Here is a 21,567-nt window from a genome sequence, read left to right as displayed (position 1 = left end):
CTTTACGAAGGTTTTCCACTACTAGGTTTTCTACTACTACTACTACTACCTTTTTACTACTAGGTTTTCTTCCCCCCGCCCTCCCGCCCCCGGGCCATCCTTATAATAACCCAGGCAGCGGTTTCTGTAAAAAGCCGGATTAGATCATCGTGCCTGGCCTTTTAGAAGTTTCCACCACAGATGGAGGGACACAGCGTTAGACGAAAGCCCGGCTCACATCCACATCCGTCTACATTCATTATTGGCCCTGTTCTCCGAAATGCTATATGTTATCTGGAGCCTGTTTGTTTTTATCTGTCAGAGTGGTTTATTGTTAGGGAAATGTGGTGTCAGCTGTCTCTTCCCCACCATCAAAGCTGCTTCATTAAAGTTAATAGTGTTTGACTTGCAGAGATCTCTTACCAAGGTAACCCAAGAAAGCCCCTGCTGGCTGTTATTTTTCCGGCAGTAAAGGCACCAAATGGATGCAGTAACTGCATTAATCTTTTAGGAAAGAGAAATTTAAAAAAAAAAAAAAAAAAAAAAAAAAAAGCCTACCGTATGACTCTGTCTAGTAGCTGCTTAATAAATGTGCCTTGAATTCATGAGGCTAATGTCACTCTTTGGTTCGGGACAGGGCTCAGAACCAAATGGCCTATGATCCTGACTCTGCCGCTCACGGCTCCATGGCCTGGGGCTTGTCGCTTCCCCAGACTGAACTTCAATTTCCTAATCTCAGAATTAAGAGGGTTCGATTATAAGGGAGCTTTTTCTTTAAATCGGGGAACCCTCTGGACAAAAGTAATCTGGCAACGAAACCTGAAGTATAAAGCAGACAAAAGCAAACTTTTTCTAGCTAGAAGGAGAGAGACCAGAAGTCCCACCTTCTCAGCGTATCTCCCTCCCTTCCTTACTGCCTCTGTCTACACCCACCTCATCCCTTCCCCAGGGGTCCTGGGCAACCTCTGTTGGCCGCCACCCCCACCCTGGACTTCCTGGAACAGCATCTGAAATCTACTAGCCTAGAAGGAATCATCTTTAAGGTCTTATCTGCTTGGAGTCTGGTTCTGTGATTAAGGAACTGGAGTCAAACCCCATGAGGACCATTTCTAATTAATGTAATAACTCCATGAACATCTCTGCTCAGTGCTGCACAACATTGAACGTTTGGGTTTGACGTTGTTTTCTGTTTATCTTCTAATCTCTGCTTTCTATTGTGTCCTGTCAAATTGCCCTTCACCATTGGAGTAGTGGGTCTCAAGCAAGCTCTGTCACCTCCTGGGTCACTGTCACTTCGTGCTAGTTCAGTCTCAAATGTCAGTGTGACTCAATTTAAATCTCATCACCTCCCTCTCCTGCAGGGCGGTCTTCAGAGTCCTTCCTCACCCAGCAGGCTTCTCTTCGGGGCCAGAAAACCAGCAAAAGAGTCAAACCCAACAGCCCTGCCCCATAGCACGCACCTGACCACAATCAACTCAGGCATCCTTGCCACATCACCCAGCACATGACCAGGCTGCCCGGCGGCCAGCCCTGAAGCCTCATGCCATCCGTCTCTGGTCATCTCCTCTGCTGAGCAGGCCAGGGGACAAGTCCTCAAGGCTGCTGCTACCCAAGCGGGTGTCCAATGGGTCATCTAAAGCCAATTTTCCCTCCTTGCAAGCAAAAGGGAATTTCTCCCCTCAATTTGTTGAAGGAATTACCCCCAGCCTCTGCTGCTCCCTCATAGAAAGGAGGGAAAGGATGATGAATCACTCTTGCTCCAAAAGGCTACAGCCAACAAGCCTCTCCCCTCTCTTCCTGCCCCCAGAACCTCCATGAAAGGCCTTCGGGATGAGAGAAGGCTTGAGTCAATGACGAGAGGTAGGAGGATGTAGTAGGCTGCCCCCACAGTAGGGGGAAGGTAAGGGATGCAGAAGGGAAGGAGCAGGGGGCACGTTATCATTGGCTTTCCTTAAAATGTTGCATCTGCGACCACGCTTCTAGTACCACAGACAGGAATCCCACCAAATAGCCTGTACACATGTACGACTAGGATATCTACCAGACTCTATCTGTATTTATACATGTGGTTCAGACTTGGATGGGTACCAGCACAGCGCACCTGCGGAAAACTCCGAAGAATCCCAAACCACACATTTAGTTTTATTTTTTTTGGCCCAAGTCTCTGAGGGAGAGAATAAAACAAGAACAACGAGAACCCTTCCTTCTTTTTTTCCTTCCTTCCTTCCTTCCTTCTCCCCTCGCTCCCCCCCTCCATCCGTCCGTCTCTCCGTCCCTCCTCCCGCCCATCCTTCAGCTCTGTCTAGGGAGCCTTTCCTTACACCAGGCACTTGCTGGAGGCCATGGCAAATAAAACATGTCCCCTGCCTGGCCATGGTAACTCAAAACCTCAGAAACAATTCCACTTGTATAACACTTCAGCTTTACTTTTCCAGAAGCTTTTACACCCAGTAGTTCACTAGGATCCTCACAATAATGGTTAAGGTAGATATAACCACCGTTTATAACAGAGAAAATAGAAATACAGCAAAGTTAAGGGACTTGTCCACTCTCACAGCTAGTTAAGTGCCTCTGACTTCTGGTCCCTGGCTCTTTCTTTTTGACCAAACTGTACCCAGATGTATCCTGTGATTTCCTTACAACCGCCATTACAATGACTGTACATTCCAGATTTTCCAGGATCCTTTCAATTTTAAATATTCTGTTCCTTTGTCTTCCAAATTGGACTTGTCAGACTGCTTGAATTAGTTCTGAAAATACAGTCACTTATATCAATTTTAGGTTTGAAAAATATTGCCATCGTGGGCTCTCTTTTTTTCCTATAAACATTCTGAAGTGAGATTTAGGCTTTATAGCATTAAGATTATGCAAGAGTCACAGTTTTTCAATCAAGTCATCCTTTGGTGTAGAAAATTATTTCAGTACACACATTATTTAAGCTATTCTGAAAACTACTCTGACATTCTTTTTATTAATCTTTTTCCTGTTTCAAATCCTTCCATCGGGCATTTCTGTCAGGCTTCTGAAGGGTCCCATATGCACACTTCCAGTGCAGAAATGTGTTCTTTTTTGGTTCACTGGAATCTTTCAGAATGTCTGGCACTGAAACAGATTGGCTTTAATTAAAAGGCTATGATTTCTGTGAATTCCCATTAAGTTAGTGAAAGAAATCTGCATTTAAAAAATACAGTTAACACATTAAGTCACACTTGTACTGAAAAATGGTTCATGTTTAAAAAACTACTTAAGCAGATGAAACTAAACTGCCTGTAATAAAAATGTGCTCATTTTTAGTAAAATCCTTCACTTCTGAAGAGAGGGGTTAGTTTAGTACATATGTGCCCAATTAGCCATAAAAACTCAACTAGACATGAACCATGCAAACCGCCAGTCCGCCTGTTGATGTTAAAACATAGATCCCATTAACAGGAATGTAATTTAAATGGTTAAAAAGTGATAAAGTACACAAGTATAATCTGATAGGGTTTGAAATATGATACTGCTGGACACCGATGACAAACCAGTTTTGAATTATGACTCCAGTGAAGTCTGAAACAGCTCAAGCATGTTAATTAGTGACCCACAAATTCAAGAACTGCATTATGTTATGTTATATATTTCTATTCGGTCACACCTCTTTACCCACCGGCAAAAGCATATCCTCTAATAGTCAGAGAGGAAAGCCAGATGAAGCTTTTTGAATTCTAGGCGCTGGATACTCTAGGAACACCTGACATAACTTTCCCTCATTCAATTTAACTTATCTTTCAAATGTGATCCAACTCAAGACATTTTCTCAAGGAACAATATTCCAGAGGACCCATGAAGTGCAGAGAAGTTCACCAGTTACTGGGAAAATGCAGGAAGAGCAATCAATATGGTCACTTCTTTCCACATGAGTGAGCCCCGAGCTGTGTAAGGGACGCTCCCACATCAGCATGGGAAAGCCGGAGAGGAGCAAGAACTGGGAGGAAGCGATCTGAATCATCTGTTATAGCTTTATTAGAGATAAATGTGAGCCGATGCGCCTTACTTTTCATTATAAAATAACACCCTGTCCATTTATGGGATACGCTTAAGCCTGTCGAGAAGATCCTGAAGGCTCACCACTGAACTGGTGACCTTGCTTTGAGAATTACCACCCTGCGTGCTTATAATATTAAAGGCAGGATTTGGATTTCTTAGATAACCATTCATAAAGCAAAAAAATCTAATAGATTATTTTGGAAGGCAAACTAAACTCCCATCATCTCATTTGACCATCTCATCTTTTTAAAGGGCCACAAAATTGCACCTGACCGTTGCAATTCCACTTCTCTCCAGTTATCTTCCATCCTTAGAATCAGCTCCTCAGACCTAGTCCTAATCCTGTTTGCTCAGATTCAGCGAATTCCCTCTGCTGTCACATTCACTGGAAAAGAGAAACATATTATAACACCATTCTCCACATACCATGCCACGATCCCATATTAAATGGCTAGGAATAGTACGCCCTACCAGAGGACCTGAGCTCTGTCAAAATTACCAAATGAGAGGCTGAATAATGCATTCTAGCTGTGTCCCTAAAATAACTAGTTTGGAGGAGAAGGAGGAAATCAGCATGTGAGCCCTGGCAAATCAATCTATGAACCATGGGGTATGAAGACCTCCATTCAAAGTTCACCAAATGTTACTGTGGCTTTACATCAGTAATTAGACTGAAATTCAAGAAAGAGATGCTGTCATTGCCGCCATCTTAACCAAGCTCAGATTCATGTGTCCGTTCCATTTTCTGCTGCACCTCTTCTGAGCAACATCATATCTTGCCCGGACTTTTGCAGTAGCCTCTCATCTTTACAGTGCTGAAAAGTTAATCTTCCAAAAGTCCAGCTCCAATAAAATGGCTCCCCTGATCACAAAACTTGGATCATTTGTTGCCATTGCCTGTCCGCAGAATTAAGGTCACATTCCTTAGCCTAGGATTTGAGGCACTCTCCTCTTTCTGATGTCCTTTCCCACTTCATTCCCGGCAGTCTACAAGGCCCAATCCTCTCTGTGCAGACTGCATGTGCTCCTGCCGCTCCCTTACCGAGGGTACTATCCCCTCCTTCATTCCATCTCCTCATCATCACCCCACTGAGTCGAAATCCTTCCCTTGAGTAAAGCTTAGAAGAGAGGAATTCCATCTTTGCTATAAAAAGTGCAAAGAGCAGTGCCTGGCTTAAAAGCGCTCATTAAACATTTTCTGTTATTGTTGTGGTTACCGCTGTCCCTGTGAGTGTGCCATGAAGTCCTTAATCTTCACAGACGGACTAACCCCTTGCTCCTATGGGATATTTAACTGTAGCTCTCTTATGATGTGCCTAATTACTTCTTCTTGACTCCTATAGTTATTTAGCTATACAATTCATCTCCTCTTATGGACTGTGAGTTTCTAAAACAGATCCAATTTCATTCACTTTTATATCTTCCATGTCAGAATACAAGGCCCTACACGCAAATCTTTGAAGAAAAATGTTACATATCATGCCAAGCCACAAGGGGGCACGATTGAGCCACTGTACCAGTGGAATCCTCCTAGAGTTATTCATAAATTAGGTTTTAGAATTGAAAGGTTTTTTTTCCCCTTGAAGGTCTATTTGTAAATCTGTTTAAATATATATGCATTATGTATGATTACAAATCTATTCATGTTGACATGGAAAGATAGCTGTGATATAGTGAATTTTTAAAAGGAATAAGCAAAATAGAAGGTCTATGATCTGATTTTTGTATAACATCTAATCTTAAATACACGTGAGAGAAATAAAAGTCTGGAAGAATATCCACCAAAATGTTAACGGCGGTCATCTCTGGGAAGTGGGGGAGGAACACAGAATGGGAGTATGGAGATTTTATTTTCTATTCTGAACCCTTTTGGGTTTTTTAAAATAAACAATACATATTAAATTTTATAATCATTAAAATAAAGACGTATCCTTTAAGAAATCTCCAAGCAAAGTGTTTATTTTATTTCTCTTGTTACCTCACCTCCAGCCCCATATTTGATATATTTAAAAGTAAATATTTTGGGAATTTTCTGATAAATTAAAGCAAAGAATCCCAAATTCTCTTGGTACATGGGGCCCTTAGTGTCTCAGTAATTTTTTTGCAGCACCCCTTGAATGAAAGAAATACTTAACAGTTCCATTTCTTAAGTGTCAAAATCCAAACAACTTACCAAGTATTTATGTCCTAATAATTTCGTGGCCATTTGAAAGAATAATACACATAAATTGAAAAAATGTATTTTTATTTCATTCTTAAATGGCCACAATTACTTATTAATGGATAGTGTACCCCTCTTGGGCATCATACAACTTCTTAAACTTTGGAACCAGATCTCATCTCCTACTCCACACTGATTTTCATTAGGTACTCAGTTTTTAGCACAACTTACAACCACCTAACACCCAGCTTCACAAAGATAGGGCACCATTGGAAGGAATGCAGTGCGACCTAATGTTGAAACTATGAGCACCTTGAACTCATAGTTCTTGGGTATCCCACAACCGTCCAGTATAGTTGTGTTTCCCCTAAAAATTTAATTTATCTCATAGTATCCCTGCATGTTTACTCCAGCACCCATGGGCACCAGGGCACACATTTTGGGAACCAGTAAATTCAAATGATAAAACTGATTCCCTGTAAGGCTGGCAAAGGAGGAGAAACTCATTAAACTAGACTTGAAGTTATTCCAACCTAATAACTCAGTCGACACTATTTTTTTTTTTTTTCTCTAAACCGAAGTCTTCGGGGAAGGAGAAAAGGATGGTGTGGGAAGCCGGGCTGAGCGCTGGATTCTGGTGGTTTCTCTATATCCCTATTCACCAAATTCCTCTGCCAATGATTCTCCTACTCAAAACTAAGAACAACAGCAATCTCTGAAGCAGCATGTTCCTGGGAAACACCCAAATTCTTTTCTGTGGTGTCTAGGATCTCCAACGAACCTACTCACTTTTCCACCGCCCTCCACCCCAAAGTCTGAGGGTCTCCTACAAAGATGTAGGAGAGCAGAGCAGGTCCCACAGCACAAAGATGTAGGAGAACACAGAGAGACTCAACTGCTAACTGAGTTGGCCCTCATCTTTCCCTGCAGAGCTCCTGGGACCAAGCCCCCCTGCTCCCCGCAACAAGTACAGAATAATTACTATCTAAAACCACTTGAAGTCTGGATTAAGAAGTATTTTTCCCTAAAGTTTAATGAGCTCAGTCTCACATCTTGATTTAATGTGATGGCTTGTGATTTTCTATTATCAATTATCTAATTGATAGAACACGTTAGAACACTATTCTAATAGAAGACTAAAACAAACTCAAAAGGCATCTCCAATTTGTGGGGAGGGAAGTTCCATGCAGAGACTGCTTACACAAGTCCCTGGCGATCACAGAGAAATGGAAACAACACAAATGTCCAAATGAACAGACAAGTGTGGTCTATCGAGCCATACAATGGTGTCTTAACCAGCCTTAAAAAGAAAGGAAATTCTGACCCACACTACAACATGGATGAACCTGGAAGACATTATGCTAAGTGAAGAAAGCTAGTCACAAAAGGACTAATACTGTGTGATTCTACTTAAATGAGGTCCCTAGAGTGGTCAAATTCACAGAGAGAAAAGAGAAGAGAGGTCCCCAGGAGCCGGGGGAGTGAGGAGTGCAGACTTATTGTTTTGTGGATATGGGGTTTCGGTTTGGGAAGATGAAACAGTTCCGGAGAATGGTTATACAACAGTCAATGTATTTAAGGCCACAGAATTGTACACTTAAAAGTTAAAATGATAAATTTTAGGTTAGGTATATAATTTGATTTTTTAAAAAATCACACTGATGGCTTTCTGCTAAGGGAAGACTTGGATTTAACTGGAATCGCGTCCTTCAAGGTCAGTTGAAGAGCTTGTAGCAGATCTAGAGAGAAGTCCATTTGGAGGACCTGGTGTTAAATCCACACAGGATGTTTCAAAAGCCAAAGGCCTGTTCCAAAGGAAACAATGTCTAAAGGAGAACTGTAGCAGCTTGGAGAAGAGAAAAGAGCTTCCACCTCTTCCCGGCCTTTTTCCTAAGAAAATTCCAATTTCCTCCACAGCTTCCAACCCTTCAGGCACAAGTGTGAAATCCCCACTCCTCTCCCTCTCAAAATCGATAATGCACTTCCCCGATGCTGCAAATCCGAGGCGTGACAAAATAGGCCCTAGAAGGACTGCTTGAAGAGACAGGCAAATGCAAACCCACCCGGGTACTAGAACACAGTGTCCTGGGAGTAAGGCTTCCTGCCAGACGTTTCCTTGTTATCAGCGTCGGGCTGATGTTGCTAAAGGTCTAAGGCTTGAAGTTTGGGGTGCAGGAGAAGGGGTCTCTGGGGATAACCTGGGAAATTCTGGAGGATACCTTCTCTCTAAAGGCTCAGAGGAGTCCTGTAAGACAGAAATTTGAATTGTGCAAATCCTCACCCACTGAGCATTTTTAAAATATGCCTAGCTCCTCCCCATCTTGATTTCTCTATTTTGTAAGTGGCATCCAATCTCAAATCTTTAGAGTCTTTTTTATTCCTCCTTTCATCAACACATTCCATTAGTCATCAAACTCTAAATTCAGCTCTAACAATATCTCCTTTTTTTCCCCTTGTCCCCAGCCATCATACTAGTTTATGTCCTTATAACTACCTCAGTAGCTTCCTCCCTGGTCTTCACATCTGTTTTCTTCCCTCTTTACAGCCTGCATCGGAAGAATGTTCTAGATCACTGTGCTGAGTATGTCACAACTATGCCTAAAAAACTTCGGTGGCTCCCCATTACCCACTGGATAAAAAAGACCAGACCCCTTAGTCTGGCATGTGATATTCTTTGTGGTTCTCACTCCAAACTGCCCTCCTACCTTTGCCACCACAGGGAAACTAACCCTACTGTCAAGTCAAAAATTCTCCATTCCCTGAATGGACCTCAAGGTTTCCCATCACACCTCGCCCTCCCTCGCCACCAGCCACTTGCTCATCCTCAATCAGTTCTGAACCCCCTCCTTTTCTCCTTGTATTTTTTTTTAATGATTTATTTATTTAACCTGGGAGTGGGGAGCACTCGAGAGTAAGGGGAGGAGCAGAGGGGACAAGGAGAGAGAGAATCTCAAGAAACTCCCTGCTGAGTACAGAGCCTGACTCAGGGCTTGACCTCACAACCCTGAGATCATGATCTGAACCAAAACCAAGAGTCCTACGCTCAACCAACAGAGCCACCCATGCATGCCTCTCCTTGTTTTTCTCTGTCTTTGAAGTCTGGCTTAAATGCGGGGACTTTGTGAAATCATTGATCTTTTCTTTGAATTCTCCCAGACACTTCAACAGTAGGAATCTCATAGTTCATAATATACTCAGCTTGGCTTAGTGTCGTAAGTTTCAAAATAGTCAACCGTACAGTTGACCCTTGAACAACACAGGGGTTAGGGGTACTGACCCACTGCACAGTCGAAAATCCACATAAGTTTTACTAGTCTATAAACACATATTTTGTATGGTACATGTATTATATACTGTGTTCTTACATTAAAACAAGCTAGAGAAAACATTATTAAGAAAATCATCAGCGGGGGCAGTGGGGTGGCTCAGTTGGTTGAGCCTCCACCTCTTGGTTTCAGCTCAGGTAGTGATCTCGGGGTTGTGGGAGCAAACCCCGGGCCAGGCTCCACACTCAGCACAGAGTCTGCTTGGGGGTTCTCGCTCCCTCTGCCCCTCCCCACCATGCACTTGCGAGCATGCATGCTTTCTACCTCTCTCTCGCTCACTCAAAAAAAACCAAATCTTTAAAAGAAATCTTAAGGAAGAGAAAATACATTTACAGTACTGTACCATATTTATTTTAAAAATCCATATTTAAGTTAACCCACACACATACTCAGAACCCACACAGTTCAAACCTGTATAGTTCAAAAGTCAGCTACATATTAAAGTATTCCATATTGGAGGACCACAAACAAATTTGAATATAAAACTGTGCTATCAGGGCACCTGGGTGGCTCAGTGGGTTGGGGCCTCTGCCTTCAACTCAGGTCATAATCCCAGGATTCTGGGATCGAGCCCCACATCGGGCTCTCTGTTCAGTGGGGAGCCTGCTTCCTCCAATCTCTCTCTCTGCCTTCCTCCTGGCTCCCCTCTGTTTAACAATGCTTGTGATCTCTGTCTGTCAAATAAATAAATAAAAATCTTAAAAAAAAAAAAAGAGAGAGAGATGGTATAAGAAAAGGAGATGAATTTTAAAAATACAAAAACAAAAAAACTGTGCTATCATCTCTTACTTTCCCCAAATGCTTAACGTAATGCTTTATACATCAAAAACATTTAATGTCTGTTGAATAATATTTAACACACACCATAAAATTCCTAAACCTCAATTATATCCTTAAGCCAGTGATCATATTCCTTTTTCTTTCTTACATCACAGATATTTTTCCTAATGAAATCTTAGATGGAATCCCAATATATGTCTTACGGGAAGATTTTGTATGTGTTCTATATACAGAATAAAGCACTTATAAGTGGCATCTCACTTTATGTACATTTATTTTAAGTTAAAATTTATAGCATTTCCTATTATTAAGTGAACTATGAGAATAGCAGGCTGTTTCGATGAATATAAAATGTGAAGTAGAGGGTTACGAGTAGTGATTTGCACTCAGCCATTTCCTCAGCTATTTCTGGGTTTTTCACATGATTCAGAAAACCCTGACTCACATCACTAAGTCACAGCGTGCACCTTCATGTGAGCAGACATCAACAGGGTAACACATTCTATTTTTTTAAAGCTCAGATTCAATCTGCTAGATCTGTGACACATTAAGAAAGCCATACACAGCAATTAAGAACCTAGAGTCTGCTCCCAACCCTGGTTCCCCTCTGTTTAACAATGCAGACCTTAAGCAAGTTATTGGGCCTCAGTTTCTGCATCTGAAAACTGGAAATAATAATGGTTCTTCCCTCATAGGTTGTACAAGAGCAAGATGGTGTTGGACAAATGTATGCCCCAATTGTCTTCAGTGTGTTAAAATGTGGTATAGGATACACTGAGGTGCGCAGTTTTAATGTTTTATTATATACTCAATCATTATTAAAACATTTATACGTGTAACGCATAAAGAATAGCAGTATAATGGAACTCATGTTCCCAACTGGCAATTACTGTTGAAATGCCCAGTGTACCCCTCCGTGATCCCGTTCCCTGTCCTCCCTCATGAGGGAACAGACCTTTGCCATATTTTATTTTTAATTTTTGTTTAGCACTTACCCTATTACTATGTGCCAGGCTCTGTCCAAAGTGCCTTCCAAAATGTCCACCTCTCACCCTCCCCACAGCCCCACGAAGTGGACAAGATTCTCGCTGGCAATCTACAGATGCAGAGCGTAGGGCACAAGGAACTATGACAGCATGCTCCCAGGCAGTTTGTACACGTTGCTGCCAGCATTTGAATCCACGCAGTGGGCCTCCGGAGTCCCTGTTCTCCCACACACCCAGGCTTGACACAGGGTGTTAAGGGCCCTCTCACGCCCTCCATGACCAGACACTGACTTAACACCCACCATGTGCCAGGCACGGGACTGGGGACTGCAGAGTTTAAGGAAAAGCATCTTCCTCTCCAGCACCTGACAGTTCCCAGAACACTGGTTCCTTCCACAGGAGCGGACTCCAGCTCTCTCACAGGCCCAGGCAGTCTAGAAGCGCCCGCGAGCTGTGTGTGGCCTTGAGGACAGGCAAGCAGGCCCAGCCACTTCACCTTGGTGTTGGCCAGGGTGGGTCTCGACAACAATCAATCCCCAAGGAATCACGGGAAATTCCAAACTGTCTGCCCCCACTCCCCCGGCCTCTTCCTCATCAAGGCTTCCTCTGAGATGGGAACCACGTAGGATTGCGCAGGAATCCACAGCCTCTGCCAGCAAGCAGGCCAGTTACGGCCTCGTGGCCCAGCCCACAAGGAAAGGCCTCCACTTGAGCGCATGTCACTCCCCTAATTATTCTGTGTGCCTGGAGTCCAACAATAACAGAGCGTTTTTCACAAACAGCTCCCACCATGAACCTTGCAGCCTCGTGCATGCAGCCGAGCACTGAGAAGTGCTAAAGGGTCGGGGGTTCGTGCAGCCAACAGTCCCAGGCCTCTGGGGGAGAATCCCGGGCACTTTCTAGTCCAAAATCTGCCCCCAAAATAACTGCCTGAGGCCCCAGCTGCCTCCAGGGCCTACTTCCTGAGGCTGACCTGGGTCACAGTGGGTGGGGCCCTAAGAAGGCCCAGCAGATCTGAAAGCAGCTGCACCAGAGCCACTAAGAGAAAGAAGCAAGGGGTGGGGGACAGGATACTAAAGAAAGATCTTTCCTCCAGGGTCACATTCAGCGAGTGCTCCCAAGGCTATATCATATCGCGAAGATTGGTTTTTCAGTAAAGTTACTTACTCAATACCAGCCCTGGCAGATACTGGGATTGGAGGTACGGTTCTAGGATATAACGGCTAAGTCCCCTACATTATTGGGGGGGGGACAGCAATAATCAAACTAATAATTTTGGATCGTGATTAGTGCTTTGAAGAAAATAAAATATCTTTGTCCCATGGGGGTGGACAGGGAAATGAATATGAACTAAGATCTAAAGGAGGAGGTAGCAAAGCAAAGGCAAGGGAAAAGCATTCCAGGCAGAGAGAACAGAAGTGCAAGACCCTGAGGTCTCTGATTAAACGCTGATTAGGGGTTTAAAAAAAATGTTTGATGAAAAACTAGTGCTCTCAAAATTCTAGTACATGGTAGAGTTACTTCCTTAAGAGCATAAAGATCAAAGTGCTGTGTTGGAAAGAAATTTGTCCTTGGCTTTAAACGAAGATGCAAAAAGAATGTCTTTGAATATATATTTACATTTATATGTCTCACAAAGATCTTTTTAAAAAGCCTTTCATGTCCTTTATCCTTTAAACTTTTGTAATATAGGTTGAAAGCATGATACAATCTTTCTCTTCCAGCTCAAGCACTGAAAGATCTTTCTCCTAGAACTAATGAAGACATCCGTTCTGTCCGGATGTAATTTACCTCCCTTGTTCCAGATTTTGAAATAAGAATACCACCTACCCCTAATTGCAACTATGTAAAAAAAAAAAAAAAATGTGTGCACAGGGATTAAGACGATGGGAGACTAGGAAGGGGTGGCAGTTGTTTTTCAATATTCCTTTGTTACTATTAAAACTGGGAATAAAAGATACATTGTGCTTAACTGTGCAATTTGCTTGTCTTCAATGTGAATAAATGTTTTTAACTGCTGTTCATGTCCCATTTCCAACATCACCGCCACCGACAACCTCTCCCGGCTACAAATAAAGTTGAGAAGTGCAAGAAAGAGGTCTTTACAAACCCTCGTACAGTGAGTGCTTCGGCTCACGCACAATCCCTGTGCACCCTTCTTTCTCTCCGTGGACGGAACTTCTTGGGGATCCTTCGGGATCCTGGCCGTATTTCCCCCCAGGCTCTTATTAAAACCAGGTGCGCGGGAGGAGGGCGTTTTGCAAAGAAAAGGCTTCGCTTGGCCCAAAGCTCCCCCTTCCGGTGTGTTTTCTAGAAAGGATTCGTGAGCTGAGCAAAGAGAAAGCTGGCAACTCCTGCGGGGCGGGCAAACGGGGCGTGTGGTCACGGCGGACCCGCGCGCGGCCTGGCTGCGCCAGGGCCAAGTGTGCAGGGGCCCCAAGTGAGCCGGGGACACGGACACTGCGCCCCCGCCTCCGGGAGTGTGATCGGCGCGCAGGTGAAGCCCCAGAACCACAGCTCGGCCCGCGGGGGCCTAGAAGAGCGGGACGGCGGCCGCGGGGCCATCGCAGATCCGAGCGTGAGAGCCGGGCGCGCGGGGGGCCGGCCGAGCCCCCGATCTGCGGAGCTCCGCCGCCGTCTGCTGCCGGAACTCGCGCGGGTCGCGCGGCGCTTACCGTCGGCGGCCGGTGGCGCTCGCGTCTCCAGGGTCCCGGCCCGGCTCGCGGGGGTGGGGGGGAAGTGGCGCGGGACGCGGCGGCTGGCGCGCTGGGAGCTGGGGTCTCCGCACTCGGGGCAGCGCGGCGCGGGGTGCCTGCGGGCCTCTCTGCCCGCGACCTTTGACCGGCGGTCGGGCCTGGGAGGACGAAGACCGCGCCCCCTCCCGAGCGCGCAGGGAAACTCCTGAGAGAGCTTGGGAGAGCTTGGTCCTGCTGGGCCGGGACCCCCACTTCGGGCCCAGCATCTGGGGTGACGGCGTTGGTTACTTGTGGGGGTCAGAGATTTGAGTGTGGGCGCTTTCATCAGACCCTAGAGCTATTCAAAGTGGAGACCACGGGACGAGAAAAAAGGAGCATTATTAGGTTACAAACGGTTAAGGAGCAGAGAACAGGGAACCCCAAAAATACAGTTGCAATTTTTGAGCGGCCACTTACTATTCCTTAGACCAAACGACAAAACGACTTTTTTTCTTTCTTTCTTTCTTTTTCTCTGCTGCTTTTAAGAGCGCTTAACTAGGCTCTATATAGCCTCGGTTCCGACAGCCCTGCATGAATTTTCAGTAACCCCAGGAAACCGCCAGCCAGACAAGACGGTGAGAAGGCCTCCCATCCCAAATGTTTGCCTGTACATTTGGTCCCATGAAAACTCCAAATCGGGTCGCCCCAGCATGTCTTCTGGGCGTGGTGCCCTGTTTGATGGGAAAAAGTATTCTCGGCCCGAACCCCAAGATCCTGTGACAGCTAACAAAGGGAATTCTAGAAAAGTTTCCAGACTGAAGCAACCCTAGTAATTTCTGGTAAAACATTATCTAAAGCCAGTTTCTCAAATCGTGGTCCAGGGGCCACCTACATCCTGGGATCCTTGGTAGAGATTCAGGATTTAGGGCCTACACTATAGCTAAATAAATTAGATTCAGAATGATGAGGCCCAGGAATCTGCATCTTTAGAAGCTTGTCTTTCGAGGTTTCTGCTCAGTATGGTTTGAGAATTACTAGACTTAGCCCTTTATGTGATACTGCTGAAATGGTGCTTGTTTTTCCATCTGGAGCACTGCCTCCAGACTCTCAACAGTGTTAAACATTCTTCTTCTCCTTCTCCTTCTTCTTCTTCCTTAGGCCACAAAATTTGGCTTCCAAACAAACTGTGCCTTATTTCATGAATTTAAAAAAAAGAAAGAAAGAAAGAAATATGTCAAAGCATTACTTCCCACTGTCTGGGGCTCTGAGCACATCCTAATAATTAAAAAAAAAAAAAAAAACCACTAGGTAAGTGAATTATGCTGAGTGCCTTCCACTAATGTTGGGCTATTTGTCAATCTTAGCCCAACCCACTCCTGTCCTGCTGCTATTGACTGAATGCTTGCGTCCCCTAAAATTCATGGTGAGACCTCATCCCCAGCGTGATGGTATTTGGAGGTGGGGCCTTTGGAAGATGATCAAGTCAGATGATCCCTACTGGGATTCAGGACTTTATAAGCGGCTTGGGAAAGCTGCTTCACCCTTCTGCCATGTAAGACACAGCTCGGGGATGAATGGCTGAACCAGGGTATGGGCTTCCACCAGACACCAAATCTGCCAGTGTTATCCTAGCTTCCAGAACTGTGAGGAATTTCTGTTGTTTATAAGCTACTGAGTCTATGGTATTCTATCCTAACAAGCCCAAATGGGCTAAGACACCTGCTGGTTTTTCTTCTGTTTCACTCAAGCCTCAATCAGTACAGCCTTCCTGATAAAATGGAAGCTGAGCCTGTGATGATGGCAGCTTCCAATTTGCACTGTGCAATAAAGTCATCTGTGGAGCTTCTTAGACTACTGACCCACACTGAATGTCAGTAATCCCAAACATATTTGTTTGCAGAAAATTTATTTTACAAAGCATCTCATGGAATTAATGAGTTATCAAAAGTGGACTGTCAGAAAGAGCAGTGCATTGAAGTTGAGGAAATAATTAAGAGGGTAAACAATTTTTGCAACAAAAATATTTAACACCGGGGCGCCTGAGTGGCTTAGTGGGTTAAAGCCTCTGCCTTTGGCTTGGGTCATGATCCCAGGGTCCTGGGATTGAGCCCCACATCGGGCTCTCCCCTCAGCAAGGGCCCTGCTTCCTCCTCTTCTCTCTCTCTCTCTCTCTCTGCCTGCCTCTCAGCCTTCTTGTGATCTCTGTCTGTCAAATAAATACATAAAATCTTTAAAAAATATGTATTTAACACCTTCTTTCTTGCAGTATCAAGAATTGGAAATAACTCAAATTTGTCTAGCAGTAGAAAGTTGGTTAAATAAATTATGGCACATCTATATGAAGGAATACAAGACGACTATTAACATAGTTTAGAGATTATTTATTGACTTGGAAAGATCTTGTTGAGTAAAGTGAGAAGGGAACATGAACAAACGCTCCCTTCTTGTTTAAAAAAAAAAAAAATCTAGTGGTAACTGACATAAGACCCACAAAAGCAAACTCCTAAGGGGGTGATAGTGAACACAGAAAAGAATCCCGATTTTGAACTGCAGACCTGAGAAACAGAGCCGAAAACAGAGTTTTAGTTTGAAATCTACTGAAAAATCAATTAGATAAGCTCTCCAAGTCATCTGCTGCCCCCCACGGCAGCAAAACCCTGAAGGTTTATTCTTTGGAGAGGGTGAATGTTTCAAAAACAAGAGGACTCGATGAAAATTTAAATATTGCCCCAACACTCTCCCCCAGCAGGCTGGAAGCCTGACATACATCCTCCAGGGAAGGGATTGCAAGATTTCTTCTCTATGTCATGAAGGGTTCCTGATCAGATCCCATAAAACTGCGCTCTGGTGAAGCCCACAGTTGACAAACCCATCCACACACACGAAGCTTCTAATCAGAGTTTCTCTGCCCACTTGGCAGATATCAAGAATCACCAGATGTTAGAAGGAAAATGCTAATGTCAAAGAAGTGGTAAGAGCAAATAGAAATGAAGACTATAAAAAGAAGGCACCTGAGTGGCTCAGTGGATTAAAGTCTCTGCCTTTAGCTCAGGTCATGATCCCAGAGTCCTGGGATTGAGCCCCACATCAGGCTCTCTGCTCTGCAGGGAGCCTGCTTCCTCCTCTCTCTCTGCCTGCCTCTCTGCCTACTTGTGATCTCTGTCTGCCAGATAAATAAATAAAATATTTTTTAAAAAAGAAGAAGAAAAACCATTTTTTAAAATTACAATTCTCAGAGAGATAAAAGAAGATATAAGTCTATGGAACAAGAACAGTCTGTTAAAGGAAAGACCAGATCAACTAAACGATAGTATTCCAGGGAGACAAGATTGAAAACAATAGAGGGGAGGCTATCATTAAATAATTAATTGTTTAATCAGTAGGATTCCCCCCACTGAAGGCCATGAGTTTTCTGATGGTAAGGGCATCTTGAGTGCTCAGAAAAAATGGTTTAAAATAAACCTACACAAAGCAACATCACTACGAAATTTCAGAATATTAGTACAAATAGATTTGAACCACATCTAAAGAAAAAAAAAAAAGAGTGACCTAGAAAGGATCAAAAATCAAAAATAACTTCAGACTTCTTGACAACAGCACTAGAAGTTGTAAGACAATGGTAGCTAATATTATAGACTTAACTTTAGCTCTATTGGACTATAGTGAGTGTTTTACAATTCATCCTTACCACAACCTTATGAAATAGGTGCTTTTCTTATCTCCATTTTACAGGTGAGAAATCTGAGGTACAAAGGAACAAACTACAAACTTGCCCAAATGACCTAGGTAATAAATGGTAAGCACTAGGATTGAATCCAGGCTGTCTGGCTCCAAAGTCTGAGATCTCATTGATATATCATACTGAAACAGTGCTTTTGAAATTAGACATGAAAAGTACATCAACACAAAATTATATATCCAGCCAAATTATCAGTAAGTGAGAAATAAAGATATTTTTAGACATGCATGTTCTTTAAAAAAAATCTACCTTTCACATACCCTTTCTTAAGGACAAATATATAATTCCAACTCTATGAGGTACCGAGAATAGTCAAATGCACAGAGACAGAACGTAGAACATTGGTTACAGGTATGCAGAGAGGTGAGAATAAGGAGTGGTTAATGGGTACAGAATTTCACTTTGGGAAGATGGAAAAAGTCTTGAAAACGGATGGTCGTGATGGTTGCACGATAATGTGAATATGCTTAATGCCTTTGAATTATACACTGAAAAATGGTTAGAATGGTAAATTTTAGATTATGTTGACCAAAAGGGAAAAAAAAAGCTACTAGAGGAGAAGGTACACCACCCCAATGAGGGAGTGGAACAAGAAGGAGAAAAGTTGGGATACAGGAAGCAAGAAATCTAACTCAAGAGCAGGCCAGAAGGATCCCCAGGATAAGGATGGAGATGCTATCCAAGGATAGCAGCTGTCCAGGAGACACAGAGAACAACATTCCACAATGCAGCAGGTCAGAAGGCTCTAGGAGTGACATCTCCAAAAAGAGGAATCAATGAAAAATAGAATGTCTACTGAACTTATATAGCTAACTGGGAGATAATTGGAGGCTACATTACAAGGACATGAAAACCTAAGCAAACAAACAGGATGATCGTCATGTCTGGGAAAACCTCAAATTGGCATAGAAATTAAAAAATTATCTTGGTACTCTTATACTCTGTGGCTCAGCTGTGAATTGCATGTATCTCATCACAAGATGTTGACCATGGAACACTGATCCAATCACAGTTATGATAGAACTTCTTTGAGAAGATGAGTGGTGTGTAACAGGGTGGGCAAATGATCACGAAAACCAAATTCTTGGGAATTAGTCGATAATACTTATGAAAGAAAAACCAAGAAGTGGCTTAGACACATGTGTTAAGTACCAAAATAAACAACTAAAAGATTTAAAAGCAGTTGTCTCTAAAAAAAGCAGAAAACTAAGGAGACAGAGTGGTTTGGAAACTGCTATTTTTTGTGATAAGCCTTGTTGAACTATTTGACTCTTCAAACCACATGGAAATGGAAGTTAGGTAAAAATTTTTAAAGAACAGACCAAAAAAAAGACAAATGCAATTCTGAAACTCCTCCAGATGATCCAGAAAAGTCTGTTTCTCCTTATTTTCTCAAATCAAAATCACTTTTTTTCAAGCAGCAGTTTTCTGCATGATTCCTCTATCATTCTCTTCCATTGTACGCACATTTTCATAAGACGAGCTTTTGTGAACTAACCTGGGAACGCAACCATTGCTTATACTACTTCTCCAGAGATGTGTAGCTCCTAACCAAACAACTTCAAAAAAAATAAAATTTTTTTTCAGAACTTCTGTTTATTTACTGGGGACCATATTATCCATTCCCATAAGATTTTACAATACAGCTGAAAAGCATTTGAAAAATCGGAGGGTTTTGTGATTGTGTTCAACACCATGCCAATTGTTTGGTAAGAGCCAGTGAATGGGGTGACACCTGGAAAGAGTGATGGGCAGGGGGCCGTCCCTGGGGAAGGCCCCATCCAGGAGGCTCAATTCAAGCTGAACCTGTCAAGATGGATGGTAGCTTGTGTAGAGGGTGGTATTGATCAGGATTCTATGCAAGTGACAGATACTCAACCAAACCAGCTAAGCTGGAAGTAGAATTTTTTGGGTCCACCCAACTAGGACATCCACCAGCTTCCGGCAAAGATGGATCCTGGGTCCAGAAGTGGCACTAAGTGCTCTCCATCTCCATGGCTCCCCTCTGCAGCTCTAGTCTAACCTTTGGAGCTTTGCCACTTAGGGTGCCAATGGGGTGGGTGGATAACTTTACCGGTTCTACATCCAAATCCCAGGGGAAGACCCAGATTGGTTCTCCAGCGGTTCAGGTGAATGGATACTGTGATGAACCAGGCTTGAATTGGCTGCCAGAAAAGGGAAAGATGGGGAATAAACTACTGGGGTGCCAAAATAAAACCTATTACATCCCTGTGTAATTGTACATACCAAATATGCTCTAGAGGAGATTTATTAGCGCATGGGCCAATTGGCAATATAAGTAAAAATGCCTCATAAATGCTAAAAGCACCATGAGATGTTGGTTGTGAGTCAGTATGAAATGTAAGTCTGCATCGGCCCTGCCCAGCCAAACTGCAATTACTCCTGGATCTTTAGCTCTCTGAATGTTTTAAGTTTTTCTTTCCTCCTAGCAGATTCATTTGTCACCGTTTCCCCGAATATTGGCCTCTTTCTTCTCCCAGAGTCTGCTTCCAACTGCAGTGAAAAATTTGTTCAAGTCATTTTTCAAAGGAAGTCAGAAAGGGAAAAAAAAATGTCCAAAGTTGGAATGGTTTGAAACTGAAAACATAATGGATGTATGTGTGTGTGTAATCAGATTGTTCTCAGCATCTTTCACTCTACCGTTTCCCTAATCTATTGAGTCACTTTCTTGGCCTCGTTGCTCTAGTCCTCCAATAAGCCAAAAATGTTTTGCTGATACTAGCTGCAATTTATTGAGTGATAGGATATTTGTAACGTACTTTGAGACTGAGCTTATAGCCCCAAAGATTAGGCAATCAATTAGCAGAGAAATATTTTTGCCATCTAAAGAAAAAAAACAATTTCAGAATAATTAACTGTCTATATTGGGATTTCCAGTTTTTATAAGGCTACTTTAGACATCTGAATTTTAATTAGGTGTGCAGCGTTCATTTACTGCTGACAATGTGAAGTAGGCTGCTGCCGAAATTTGGTTCTGGTAAATGTCTCAGTGATGTCAACACTTGAATATCTAAGACTATATTGAATTTTGTATTTGAAGGTAATATGGATGAAAGCTAACTACCTAGGAGTCTTGAGGTTTACTAAAAAGATCCTGGTAATATTCTCCGTAATGGGCACTAGCAAAATCTTAGAATATGGCCTCTACTTCATTAGCACAAAATTACCCAAACAAGACATTATTGGATAACTGCTCAAGGCCATTCTCAATCCACTTCCTCCTTACCAGCTTCCCACTACAGCGACTGAAAATTCCAGGTATTTATTTTCCCAGCCTCCTCTGTAGCTAGATGGCCATATGATCCAGTTGAGGCTGTTTAGATGGAAGAGAAAGGGGGTTTGGGGAAAGATTTTCCTATCTCAGTAAAAGACAAGATGCATGGGAAGAGAGCCCTTTTGTGTCCGTCCTTCCTGCTTCCTTCTTTGTGGGTCATATTTGAGAATGTAACACCTGGAGCTTTAGCAGCCATTGGTAACCATTGCTGAAACACTGCGTATGATAAAGCAGAAAAAGCCCGGGTCCCTGGGGCCATCTTTGAGCCACAACACCAATTAGACTGGCACATTTCATACTAAGTGTGACTAGTAATCTACACTTCAGCCAGCGGGCATTCTATCACTTTTAACCAAAGACATGAATATCTTTTTTTTTTTTTTTTTTTAAAGAGAGAGAGAGAGCATGGAGGAGGGGAGGCAGAGGGAGAGAATCTTAAGCAGGCTCCACATGCAGCACAGATCTCTACATGGGGTTAAACTCGGCTCAATCTTACAACCACGAGACCATGAACTGATCTAAAATCAAGAATCAGATGCTTAACCAACTCAGCCACCCAGGCTCCCCATTATCTTTAAATTATTCAGGGATATAAATTAT

At 43.1% G+C, this 21,567-nt stretch overlaps 1 protein-coding gene across 1 annotated transcript in view; it reads right to left on the bottom strand.

Moving 5' to 3' along the window:
* Positions 1–14,220, bottom strand: part of LOC132011359 (uncharacterized) — a 170,906-nt gene extending 156,686 nt beyond the window's left edge. The window contains exon 1 of the mRNA XM_059389843.1: positions 13,934–14,220. Within this exon, the coding sequence (XP_059245826.1) occupies positions 13,934–14,220 (287 nt within the window). The remainder of the gene's footprint in view (positions 1–13,933) is intronic.
* Between the last annotated feature and the right edge of the window lie 7,347 nt (positions 14,221–21,567).

The sequence above is a fragment of the Mustela nigripes genome, chromosome 1, assembly GCF_022355385.1.
Source record: "Mustela nigripes isolate SB6536 chromosome 1, MUSNIG.SB6536, whole genome shotgun sequence".
NCBI lineage: Eukaryota > Metazoa > Chordata > Mammalia > Carnivora > Mustelidae > Mustela > Mustela nigripes.
Note: the sequence above shows the minus strand (reverse complement) of the source record. Positions and strands in the feature narration are given on the sequence as shown.